Raw genomic sequence first — 14,209 nt, 5'->3', positions numbered from 1 at the left:
TTACACCCTCCACTTACTTCGTGGAGAAAATAAAAACTAAAAAAGAGACTGTTAAGTCGGACTAACGAAACAAAATAAAATTACTTTTCATAAGTTGAACGTAAAAGAAATAAGGCAAACTAAAAGAGCACACTTCGTTCTCGAATTAACAAATTCCCGTACGCCCTGTAGGAGAAAATAAAATAAAATTCTTCTAAAACTGCCCACTCTTTCCCATTATCTTTTCTTTGGGAAGACCGGGAGGCCCAATTTCCGGACATTTACCCTCTTCCACTCGTTCGTCCCCGGTATCTGAACTTTCATGGCACGGCGTTTGCCGCGGGTCCTCTTGGGTTTGGTGCAGTGAGGTCGCTTTGGAGAGTCGCCCATCCTTTCCTGAGTTGCAATCTCCTCTAGCTTTGATTTCACTGACGGGGCTACTCGAAGGCATTCCTCTTCCTCAGGATCCGGGATTATCTCAATCGAGCTGCCCATGCTCCACCCGGGCGACAAGGAGAGGACGTCACCCTCTTCCATAGGTGATAGTCTGGCCAGCTCTAGTAGTGTGGGTTTGGGGGACATACATCTGTCAACTTCCATGTCTCCCGAGGACGTTCCTGCGGCACCTTCCGGTGGGTATACCGAGTCCACCTCCTCCTGCAGGGCACCGATCTCTTCCGGTGTTTCTTCCTCGGCCGGAAGTCTAAGTGACCACTTCGTTGGGTCTGTAAGCTGATCTAATTCCTCGGCCAAATCGTCGAAGCACCAATCCGGGTTCCTCCCCCGGAAACAACTCCGGCTGGCTACTCTTGATTTCGGTAACCGAATCCTCCCGAAGTTCTTTCGCCATCTGCCGTCGGAATTCTCGGCCATCTACTTGCAATTCTTTTGCCTCCTGTCCCCCGCAGATGGCTCCGTCAATCGCGCAGAGGAAAACCCCGCAATCCACAAGGTTGTCCTGTGCAGGACAACTCCGTTCACCGTAGAGGCACCAACTCCGGGCCTCGGTCTTGGCCCTTATCTCCTCCTTCTTCACGTAGTCGCGCAGAAGATCCATCGCTGGCGTGTGGTTTCTTCCTTTTAGGGAGTCATAGGCGCTAATGGTTGCCTTCCGTGGCTCTACTACGAGAAACCACCAGTGGCCGACGTCCACCAACTCCTCATGTACGGGGACGAGGATTATTTCATAATCCAACAAGTCCTGGTCGCGATGGTGATCCCGCGCTCGCTCGTGGCCGGATCTCTTCAGCACCGTGAAGAAGTAAGAATCTAGTGCGAGGACATTGGGCAGGTTGTAATCCATAGCATTCCGCCTCTCTAGAAGTCGAAGATAAGCCGAAATTACCTCGCCGTTTAGCAGTTGTCCAGGAAAAAGCCGCTCGGAATCGCATGGCAGCAAACGCACATGCTTCCTTACGACTCGTGCCATCTTCCTTATCTGTCAATCTGTGAAAAAAAAACACCCAGACACACAAGCCAAGCTCTAAACTACCGTGCAAAGCTTCAAGGTAAACCACTCAAGCAGTCAAAAGCTACAAGTGCAAATAGCAGGGGATAGTGCAGTTAGCGTGCAACCTGCAACCCAAAGCAAAAGTTCAACACATGCAGGAATCACTTAAAACTAAACTAGATAACCTTATCTATAACGTGCGAAGTTACAGCCTACTACTTACCCAGTAGGAGCTGCAACATCCGGCTTATTCAGCCGGATAAACGTGTTCCCTTAGTCGACATATTTTTTTTAAGTCTTTGACGTGAGCTCGTAGCACATTCTTTTTTCGACCACAGAGGCTATAGATGTTTGATCTGAACTTTTCTACAATTTTATAAGGCCCGTCGTATTTCGCCGCTAGCTTCGAGGCGAAAGAGTCAATCGCCGACGAGAGATGGTGTTGTTTCAGCCACACCAACTCCCCAACCCGGAAGTTTTCCTCTCTCCGCCTTAGGTTGTAATATTTTGCTTGAGATCGACTCGCTCTTTCTAAATTCGAGTGGCATTGCTTGTATAGTTTTGTGAAAGCTTCTAATCTTTTCCGGTTCGTATCTGTCACATGAGACTCGGAGTCATTTTGCCCATTCTGTACCTCTAGAGGGCCATGGATTGCATTCGGTAACCGCAATTCCCGCCAAAATTTAATAACGCTGGAGTAAATCCCGTAGAATCATGTACGGCGGTGTTCATGGCGTACCTGAATTCGTTCAAGTGTATGTCCCAAACCCGTTGATCTTCTTTGACGTACTGCGCGATCATCGTCTTTAGGACTCGATTCGCCCGCTCCACCGGATTCTCTTAAGGCGTGTAGGGTGCTGTCAGTTGATGCTCGATTCCCCAACTCTCCAGTAAATTACGCCACAGCTTGGCCGTGAACTGGGATCCGTTATCGGTGATGGTGACCTCTGGTGCGCCGTAACGAAAAAGCACCAAAGTTTAAAATGCGTTCACCACATTTGCCGCGGTCACTGATTTTAATAAACACAGTTCTACCCATTTCGTGGAGACATTCTGTACCATTAGGATAAACCTCACACCTCTTCGTGAACGTGGCAAGGGTCCTACTATATCGGCCGTGACCTTATACCATAGGCCACTTGGTTTCCGAAAGTACATCTTTCCTGCTGGTTTCCGTTGTTCAACCTTGTGCGCCTGACAAGACTGACATCTTCGAACGTAAGTCTTCACGTCTGTGAGCATTCCCGGCCAATAATACCTCTTTTAAACTCGCCTTGGCCGTTTTTATTATTCCAAGATGGCCGGCCGTTTCGCGATCGTGATTTTCGTTCAGCACAGCTTCTCGTTTGTCTATTGGCACACAGAGTTTCCAATTTAGAGAGTCGTCGAACTTATTCGCACTTCCTCGAGGCTTATACTTCATAATGTTTCATAACTTCATACTCCCTAGATTTCGGTATGTGTCGGGCTTGGAGGTAACTCTAGCGAACATCTTGTGGTACCAATCTCGTTTTAGGTCCGATTCCTTTTCCAAAACTTCTGCGCTAGAGCATAATTGAGCGCTATATGCACCTTCTACAGGGTAGCGAGACAGAGCATCTGCCACTCTGTTAGAGTACCCTTACGGTACTGAATTTCAAAATCGTTGAAGTTCTAGCACCCATCGAGCTAGTCGTCCTTTGAGAGCTTAATGATCGGTAACGGCGATAAATTTGTACCCCTCCAGATATAGCCTAAATTTCTTTACAGCCCATACTAACGCCAAACATTCCTTTTCGGTAACGGTGAAAATTTTCTCACCGTCAGTCAACAATCGGCTAGCAAATGCTAAAACGCGTTCGTTCTTATCGATTTGTTGAGTCAATGCTGCACCCAGTCCATTATTCGAAGCATCTACTTCTTGCCAAAACGTTTGTTGAAAATCGGGACACGTTAGTATTGGTGTATTGGAAAGTTTATCTTTAAGCTCAAGAAACGCACCCTGTTGCTCGTCGGTCCAAACCCACTTTTCAGTTTTCTTATAATTTAACATTCGATATTCGTATTCTCATCAAATTTTCTTAATGATTACAAATCGTGGTGACTCACCAAATACATGAGATATGGCGACTGCGTATTTTCCGATGCTGGGCTCCTCTCCTCGAATCGATTCCACAATTGTCTCGTGTCGGGTCGGCTGTATAAATAGACCCGCTAGTCGGTCATGCAGCGGCTACATCGCAGCTCCGCCTAACTGCACTGCCCCAAGTAGAGAGGTTCCCTAACATCAAATAAACTCTTTCTAATGGAATGACGACGAAGACGACTATCTATGAAAATAAATTGACACATCCACTTGTCAGAAAACTACAATAAGTGAAACATCTCTGGCGAAATAAACGTTCTCTCTTGTAACAAAAAAGGAGGGAGGGGTAAAATTGAATCCTTATACTATATATGTTTACGTTAAAAACATATAGACATGTTTAAATACTGTAGACGCTCTAGAAATTTAAATACTATTTTATTTTACAGCAAATTATTTTAAGATTATGGTGCAAACCACGCAAAGGGGTTGATATTGCTTAAATCTGGCATGTGTAATAATTCAAGAAGTTCTGAGATTATATCAACCTTATACCAACCTACTCGTATTAACAACTTAACAAAGAAACTATTCATCCTAAAAAAATATTTATTTGCTTTGGATTTTGCGAATACAAATAAAAACTCGGGAAACTTTCGTATTGTTGAATTTTAATTTTCCAAAGGCTGAACAATGGCTTGTAAAGACAAACCAGGTTTAGTAATATAATTTATATTTTACATAGTACAAACAGTTACAATACTATGTAATATTTAGATGAATTAGAATATGCGTCCTCCGTTGTGTTGTTCTTCCGTAAAGATGTTGATGCTAGGCTATAATGGTCGTGGAGTTGATTTGCTTCAGTAGTGTCCGTATACGAGTAAGTTGATTCAACTATAATAAACAAACAAGAAAAACTGTAGAAACCACGTTAAACACGTAGGAATAAATATATAACATTATTTAATGTAAAATTAGTTCTTAGCTTGACTTTCATACAAATATTATGTTTTTATATGTTAATTATTAATAATGTACTACTGACTTTTGTCATACATATAATACATGTCTACGACAATAAAAAGATTGAGATTGAGATATTTTCTAAAGCAAACTTATATATATATATACTAGCTGTTTCCCGCGGCTTCGCACGCTTTTCGTAAGTTTTGCCCGCGTATGAGCATTTCTGGTTGAAGTAAATTATATTTCCAACCCCGATGTAGATTTTACCTTGATGTCACGATCAAGAAAATATGTCAAAAATGTATTGTACATGCATAATGTATTTTATTACAAAGTGGTCTACCACTCAACCTTTAAGTTCAACCAAAAATTTAGTTTAGACAATTATACATCATAACTTAGCGCCTTCAAATAGTGTTTCACTGTTTAATATACGTATCTATCTCGTAATTGCAGGTTATAATGTGCAGGCGCTTTGAAAACTTTTCTTCATTTTATTCGTTTATATTCACGACATAAGCGAATAATTCAGATAATAACTATCCTATCTTCTAAGTTAGACTAAATTACGGATACATGTGAAATTTGATTGAAATTGGTTCAGTCGTTTTGGAGTTTATTGGCAACGTACATCGTGACTCAAGATTTTTATATATATAAGATATATATATATATATATATATATATATATATATATATATATATATATATATATAGGGAGGGAGGGAGGGTGGGAGGGAGAGAGATGGAAAGAGAGAGAGTATATAAAAAATTCTCTCAATTGTAGCTCGCTGTCAAAAGTGTACATCTGCTATAAAATTATAACCACTCAAACACTTGATCGATGTCTTCCTGCATTTTTTCTACGAAATTTCATCAAATAAGTACTCTAGTCATAATTTCCTTATGAATATACGAATAACATCTGAACAAAATTAAACATAAATAAAATAAAATTATATACAGTTCCAATGTTCACGGTGAAAATAATCATACACGCATATACCACTATCTGTCTAAACTCTGACTCTAACACATGACACGGGATAGGAAGTAAGCAATATGATGGACATATTTTCAACCAATGACAGGCCACCAAACTCAACCCTTGAGAATGAACGGACTTCAAGAGGAGGTTTCCTAAGAGACTATGACTGAAGAATTTTGTTATCAAGTAAAAATTAAAAAATCTCAACCAGTTTGGATATTTATAAACATAAAAAATAACTAAAATTACTTTTTGTTCATTATTTAATTTTAATAATTTTGAAGTGATAAATATCGGTGCATTCTTATAATTTATAATAATTATAGTTTTTAAAACTAAACTATTTCATAAGTATTCGTGAGTTCTTATGCATCATCGATTTTTACCTCTACGAGACGCACAATATACTTAGGTTCATTTAATTTTTTAGATAGTTACGTATTTAAACGTTGATAAGGAATTTTAATGTTTCCAAAGAGACACACTATTATAACATAGTCCTTGAAGATTAACAATGTTATAGCAGTATTTGATAGCAGTATTTTTCCCTTTTTGGGTTGGAAATAACAAGAAACTTTTTCACTATTGAACTTTATACAAAGTAAGTTTAAAATTATTTGTCACACGACAATATTCTCATTTAAAATAATTAATCTACATTTAATATACCCGTCAGAACTAGTAGTTGGCTAAACTGATTGTGTCTTTATATTTTAAACATATACTGCAGACTTTTGTTAATTCCAAGTGACTATTAAGATTTTTCAATTGTACAATACTTTATGGTCAAACGGTAAAAAGAATGTATGATGTATTTATATGTATTTACATAAATCGATTATGAAATTTTACATCGATATTTAATGATTTGCATCCATACTCGATATTTGAAGGTATACTTTACTCTTTATATTTCATATTTATTAGGCAGCCAAATATAACAAGCAACATTGTTAAGAAAAAAAATTTCACATTCCCATGGCACGAGAAACCTGTAATACTTTTCTCCAAAACTCTCAGAATTCCTGGAATTGAAAATGTGGTACATTTTAAATGAATTTAACGATTCTAAATTCAAATACGAAATAACTCTAATACTAAGAAAGTTTTATATGTTCGAAATTTTATGTGATAATTACTGATCAGTACGATTACTAGTAAAAACGTACGCTTATCTGTAGGTATTATTGTTAGACCGCCGTCTTTTTATAATTGTAAGTGTAAATATATGCACAAAATGTATACAGTTTAGGAGATATAACTCCCAAAGGCGGCACTTATTTGTAGAAATAAAAGTTACATGTATTCACATATTTAAAGCATGCATGAGTAAAGTTTTACACACGTATTAAATACACGATATTTAATATTCCTATGCATGCTATACATGAATACAACTTTCAAAAGTTTATCACAATTCCGTAAAAAGTCGGCATAAAATAATTAAGGACGAATAATTGAAGACGAAGAAATAAAGATAAGCATAATATAATAATCTTTATAAAATATATTTTCACTATTCATAATATAAGAACATTTTTTCAACGGATATTGGGATAGTTCATTGCATGTTTACCTGGTACAAAAGCTTTCAATACTTTACGTTTCAAGTAGTGAAACATCTCAAAAATATCCATATCTGCCTACTCCGGCCCAGCAGAACAGGCTAGGTAGGTCAAAGGTTTACACACACAGATTCTTTGAGTTAAAACAAAAAATGTTTTAATTAGCTCTGCCTTTCACGATCTTCCACGATACTAAACGTAGTATAGTAATATAAAGTAAAAAGCAGTCATCCTAATTAATTGGTCTATTGTTTATATTATAGTAATATTGTTCTGAGGAGTAGAATTGCAATGTAAGGGACAAGGTAGAAGCGTTTAAACAGCACAAACTTTGTCACAGTGGAAATATTCCAATAAAAGTAATAAGACTAATTGTACGTTTATGAACTTTACGAGGAATTCTTATATTCAGTCCAAGAACAGTTCTAAGAGCTTTCTCCCCGGGACAATATGTATTTCGTCAGAATACAATGAAACATGTTTTACAAAAATTTTTATGAAAAACAACGTGCATTTTAGGTAACATAAAATCAAAATCAACAGAGAGTTTGTAGGTTTCTGAAAGGTAGGTAGAGTTTGTATGTTCGAACACGCATAAAAATCATTAATAACGTCATGTATATAATACAAACATATATTATCATATAAACATAAAATATCTGTATTATGACATGATGAAATCACACTGTAACGGAGAGGTTCTTTTAGTATGTTATTTATTTCCAACGGACATAGTCTCCATTTTTACATTCAAGATCCATATAATTAACTATAACAACTGTTATGTTTCTATATATTCATATCCTTCTGAAGAATAGTTAAGCATGTCTCTAAAGAGTGCAAGTTATATGCAAGCAATAAAAATACTTGATCTGATCGTAACCTTGAGACTTTTTGAGAGTAACATTCTGCAGTTATTTGTGTAGAGTCAATGGAGTTGTTCCATTATGCAAATGATCCATGCTACGTGTAATAGTGGATATGAGTTTTTATATTTTTTTAAACTTTAATATAATTTTTCACTGCAAATACTTACGAGTAATTAATTTACTAAGAGAAGGTTAGTATAGTAATAAATGGTAAGACAGATGGTATAAAACAAATCAAATACAGACACAGACGCCTATTTATATCTCTCATGTATAACTATAGTTTTACTCCTTTAATTGATAATTATACTAGAATAACTAAGGATTCTTCTACTAATATTGATCATATTTTTGTAAGACACAAATGTTTAAGCAATTTCAAACCCGGAATTTTTCACATAAATATTACAGATCATAGCTTAGTAGCCCTTATCATATCAAATGAAAAGCCCAACTATAGATCTACAGAAAAAACTTTTGTTAAAAAAATAAATTACGATGGTGTTTAAAAACTGCGTTGATGACAACAGACTGGAGTAGTGTTTTTAATTGGAACGATGTAGACAATGCTGTTCACTCTTTTTATTCAATTTTAAATAACTGCATTCAGCAAAATACGGAAGATATAACAATATCGAACAAATTTCACAAAGCTAAAACAAAAAGTCCGTGGATTACTGAAACAATACTTTAAAAAATTGAGAAAAGAAATAAACTGTTAAAAACACAAAAAAATAGACCATTTGATCTAGATTTCCAAAATTATGTTAACAGATTTAAAGCAAATCTCTGCCTTGAAATTGACAACGCGAAAAAAAGCTTTTTATCATAAATTAATTATTCCAAAAACACGCTGGTAACACTTCTGAGCAGTGGAGAATTGTAAACAATTTAACTGACCAGAAAGATAGAGTGCAAATAACTAAGATAAGATTAGAAGAAGGACGGATAGAACAGAATCCGCAGCGATAGCGAACCTGTTTAATGATTACTTTGTGTCTGTTGCGCAAGAGCTGATAACCAGCCCTCCCGGCCCGCGTCCCGACACACTCAGGTACTGCCAGCACCAGCACCAGCCGCGCTCGCTGTTCCTTAACCCTGTCACTCATCAAGAAATCTCTTCCATCATTAAAAGCCTAAAAAATAAGAAATCAACCCGGCTGTGATAATATATCTACTCATTTAATAAAATTCATTGAACCTGAAATCTCCAAAGTTTTAGCATTTATTGTGAATTTAAGTTTCTTAAGTGGAAAGTTCCCTACTAAATTCAAGCAAGCAACTGTGGTTCCAATATTTAAGAAAGGTGATAGGGAACTTTTACAGAACCACAGACCAATCGCTCTATTAAATGTGTATTCTCTAAAGTTTTTGAGAGATGTATGAAAGCAAGGTTGTTGTCTTTTTTAAATAAAGTAAAATTTTTCTCGCCCTATCAAATTCGGATTTACTGAAGGAAAGAGTACTGAGACCGCAATTACAACTCTTATGGAAAATGTTTTACACAGTATTAATAACAATAATAAATCTTCCGGTATTTTCATAGACTTTTCAAAGGCTTTCGATTTAGTAGATCACGGAATACTTTTAGAAAAACTTAAGGCTGCTGGAGTAAGGGGAGTTGCGCTGGACTGGTTTGAAAGTTATTTAACGAACAGAACTCAAAAAGTGAATATAGCTAATATTACCAGTAACTCAAAACCTGTATCCCGGGGCGTCCCTCAAGGCTCTGTGCTTAGTGCAACTATGTTTTTAATATTCGTGAATGATTTACTATGCGTTCCCTTCAAGGGAAGAGCCACAGCTTTTGCTGACGACATTGCTCTTCAATATAATAATACACACTGGACTAACATTTTAGAGGAAAATGAAAATTCGACATTCGGTCATTAAAAGCGTGGTGTGAAAATAATAACATGATAGTAAACGCCGAAAAAACTAAATTTATAAATTTTGGTCTTAAACGTTTTTCTTTCGACAACAACTTGAAATTTCACTAAATATTAACTGCGAGAATGACAATAAATGTAAATGTCCAGTTATAGAGCAAGTGAATCAAATCAAATACCTTGGCATAATAATCGACGAATCATTATCCTGGAAACCACATACAGACAATCTACAGTCACAATTAAGAAGAAACGTCAGAAAATTTTACTTTTTGAGGAACTTGCTACCTGAGGCTGTAATGCGCACCCTTTACTTTGCACTAATTCACTCCAGATTTATTTATGGGATAGAAATTTGGGGGGAGCTAGTAATAAAGCTTTAAACCCACTGGAGATAATACAGAAGCACTTTATTAGAATAATAACATTTTAAATGTAAACGTGAGCCGTCCCTTCCTCTGTTCAACAGTTGAAAATACTACCATTAAAATATCTATTTGTATTTAAAGTATTAAAAACGTTTTATATGCGAAGTGGTGATGACAATAATAAACAGTTTAAATATTATACGCGAGCTGCTTCAGAAGGTCTTTTCAAAAGACCAAAAGTGTAATAAGTCATTCTTTAGAAAGTCATTTGTATTTTTAGGTCCAAATATTGTTTAACCTGCTACCAAACCAAATCAAAATTATTTGTAAAAAACATTTATTTAAAAAAAAAATTAGAATTTGGTTGCTGGAAAAGGATGAAATTACTGAATTAACAGGCATCATTCAGTGATATATTATAAACTCGATGTAAATTAAAATTGTATTATAGAATGATGTAAATACTTCATCTTGGAGTAATTTTAATTTCCATTAAATGTTATGTTGTGGATGAAACATTGAAAATGGTAGCATTAAGTTTAGAATATATAATATTTTATTTCTGTTTCGTAAAATTTGAAAATATGTACTTACTGGGGTATTAATTTTAACAAGAAATAATCTATAATTCTTAGTTTTGACTTAATAGTTTTGTGTAAATACTTTGTGTGTATATAGTAGGCGCTGCAGTGGACCGCCAGTTTAAGTGTCAAATATAGACTAATTGTATGCAAATTTAGTTGTTTGATAAACTGTGCTAGCCATCGCCACCTGTCTAGATGGCTAGAATTCCGAGTTTTTTAATTATGATTTATATCTGTATTTATTTTCAAATGGAATAAATATTTCTTATTCTTTCTTATTCTTATTCTTAAATTGCCTTTAAAGACAACTGTCATTTCCGTGCTTAATTTTTGATACCATAGAAACAGATTTTTAAATGTAATTGTTAAATTAAATATAAAACCTTTTAATTGATTAAATTTAAATATATTTATTAATATTAATAAGGTGGAAGTTATGGGCCATTCGCAAAAATCCAGGAGGAACAATTCTATACTCTAACAATAAACTCGTGTGTCTAAAATACAAGCCACATTGGGACCATTGGGAAGTAAACAAAATCATTTAGTTTTTAAATTTGAGATAGTTAATCTTAAAAATAAAAACGCTCAATATTCTTGAAGCTGTAAAATCCAATAAATAATGTAATTGTGGCTTCTTGTACAAATAACCTAATTTTAATTATATGAAGAAACAAGATCTATTGTGATTTCACGATTGTATTAATCTTGCACTGATAATAATGGCTTTCAATACATGCAAGTGTTTGATCAGTGAAAATTCTCTAGACTATCAGTAGATTCCACTAATGGGGACACCCAATAAACAATGCCAGAACAATAGCAATAGTACAGTACAGATATTTGCCTTTGGTATATTAAAAACCATAATTACATTTTACTTTCCGTAGTATTTGCAATCCGTTTATGCTGATAAAACTTCCAAATAAGCCTGAGTGCCACTTAGATGAATCCTAAGGACTAGTAGCTTTCTCAGTTTGAGCACTTATATAATATTTAGTAACTAGCGCCAAACCCTGCTTCCGTCTTTGCCCACATCTCCTCCTGTTTTATATGCTCGTGCAGAATATCCATAGCCGGTTTGTGGTCCCTCCCTTTTAGGGAATCATAAGCGCTTATAGTGGCCTTCTTCAGCGCCACCACGAGAAGCCACCAGTAGCCGACGTGGATCATGGAGCATCATCACACGTGGAGCATCACGGGGACGAGGATCATGTCGTATGACAGTAAATCTTGGTCGCGATGGTGACCCCGCGCTCTCTCGTGGCTGGATCTCCTCAGCACCGAGAAAAGGTAGGAATCCAGCGCGAAAACATTGGGCAGGTTGCAATAAATGGCATTACTTTAAATGTTAAAAAATATAAATGTTAAAAAAATATTAATACATTATTTGGTTAAGTGATATCACAAAGTAGTGAGTGGTATCAAAGTAATACAATCAGTCAAAAAGCTTAAATGGAGCAGCTCCCCATAGAAACTCCATTCCCACCTGAACAACCTTCTTTGGTAGGAAAGCTAGAGCGTTAAAAATCCCAAAAAGAGTACTATTTGAGTATTTTCTTTGTAAATTTTCATAAGTCCGAGACGCTGAACTCTCCGCCATGTACTCTGGCATAAGTGCAAATAATAGCCTGCCACTTAAGTGTGGGGGATAAAAACCCCAGACAGGCTGACATGGATGCCAATTCAAAATCGTTCATGACAAAGGTGGTCTTTAACTCCAAGCACTTTATTAAAACAACTTTAAGAAGCTTTTTATTCATTTCTGTCCTCTTTTCTTTTATTAAGGTATATCTGCAAGTTAAACAACATTGTTCTCTTCCCTATACTATTACTTACATATACTTGTTTAAAAAGTTTAGTGACATTTTAAACGTTCCATCCATAAACCAGATCTACGAATTTACTATAAATGGTAACCTGTAATGCTCCAATTGTTACCCAAACATCTTATTGTTATATCTTGATATACATTACAGCTACCTAGCATTTTTTATCCCTGAAGATTCAGTAGAATGTTTTATTGATACGGCACTAAAGTAATTGCCAATCTTAATATTTCAATGTTAATTTTGTTAAATACGCGTTATAATATAATGGTGCATACAAAATAAAATGGAGCTTTAGTCCAGGTCATGGAATTAACAATTGTTAAATTCCATTACTTTAGATATTTTTGATAAAACAACCCCCTCAATGCGGAAGAGTTACATATAAACTTCCACTTTGTTTGAAATGTAATGGACCTATTAAGGTAAGCAGTGAATAAATATCTTATATATTAATGCAATGTTTGTTATAAATTTATATTATTTTTATATAATAAATAATGAGCGAAATGATTTTACGTTTAGCTCATATATTTATATTGTTGTCCCAGTAAATTTAGTATGAAGAATAATTGAAAGTTTGTTCATATACTTTTTAATGATGAGATTCTCAAACAAATCCTCCTAAGTATAATAAAGTAGCCTAAAGATATTGCACTGTAAACAAAGAACGTCGTACACAACGTATTACTAATTAATTGATGCTATAATATCAAAGGATGTCACGTCTTATAATGTTTAAAAACGATTAAACTAATAAAATTGAATCCTACCACAATGATTATTCTTTGAAAAAATTTAATAATTTAATAAAGTACCTAGTAATTTTTCTCCCTATAAACCGACCACAGATTGTAAACAGTCCATCCTGCTTTACGTTCCGATCCAGAATGACATAATTAAGAACACGCTTTTACTTAAACTTCCACTTTCAAACTATCCAAACATTGTTGCTGACATGAACACTGACATTGACGCTATTGCAACGTGGGCCTTCAAACACGGACTGAAACTTAACGAAATCAAGACTCAAACTATTTTTATTGGAATTTCCAGACTTCTGAGCGGTATCGACTTGAACAACTCTCCTACACTCATATTGAACGGTCGTCCTCTTTCATACGGTGACAAGGCCAAAAATCTTGGACTGACTATTACAACAATTCTTAGTTTAACCGATAATGTTACTGAGACTTATGGCAGGGTATTTGCTGGTATTCATAGTCTTAAGCAATTTGCTATTTATTTACCCTTGAATTTGAAAATAATGCTAGTGAAGACCCTGATTTTCTGCCCTTTCAATTACTGTAGCGAAGCTATAAATTACATGACGGTTGAGCTTTCGGACAGATTACAACATGATCAAAATTATTGTGTTCGCTTTATCTTCAACCTTAGACGATATGACCACATAACACCCTTCATCAATCAGTTACATCTGTTAAAGTTAATCTACCCCGTCAGTTCCACATTCTTATCATGTTCTATTTTGTATAACGATTATTCCCCTTCTTATCTGTCTGAACGCTTTTCTTTCATTTCTGAAACAAGCAATTGGAATACTCGACGTGGAGCCTCTCTGTTATCTATTCCTGTTCATAGATCCTCTATTTACAGTAAATCATTCACAGTATCTGCTTGTCGACTCTGGAAT

The 14,209-nt window shown here is 35.5% G+C and overlaps 1 protein-coding gene across 1 annotated transcript; it reads right to left on the bottom strand.

Annotated features, from left to right (window-relative positions):
- Positions 1-682: 682 nt before the first annotated feature.
- On the bottom strand, positions 683-1,408 carry LOC124363487 (sentrin-specific protease 1-like). Its single transcript, XM_046818736.1, has one exon. The coding sequence runs from the start codon at positions 1,406-1,408 to the stop codon at positions 683-685; it is 726 nt and encodes a 241-aa protein (XP_046674692.1).
- Between the last annotated feature and the right edge of the window lie 12,801 nt (positions 1,409-14,209).

This window comes from Homalodisca vitripennis, chromosome 5 (assembly GCF_021130785.1).
Source record: "Homalodisca vitripennis isolate AUS2020 chromosome 5, UT_GWSS_2.1, whole genome shotgun sequence".
NCBI classification, from domain to species: Eukaryota; Metazoa; Arthropoda; class Insecta; order Hemiptera; family Cicadellidae; genus Homalodisca; species Homalodisca vitripennis.
Note: the sequence above shows the minus strand (reverse complement) of the source record. Positions and strands in the feature narration are given on the sequence as shown.

Excerpts from the sequence above, each read along its gene's own strand:
- LOC124363487 (XM_046818736.1), bottom strand. The coding sequence starts at position 1,408 with ATGGCACGAGTCGTAAGGAAGCATGTGCGTTTGCTGCCATGCGATTCC.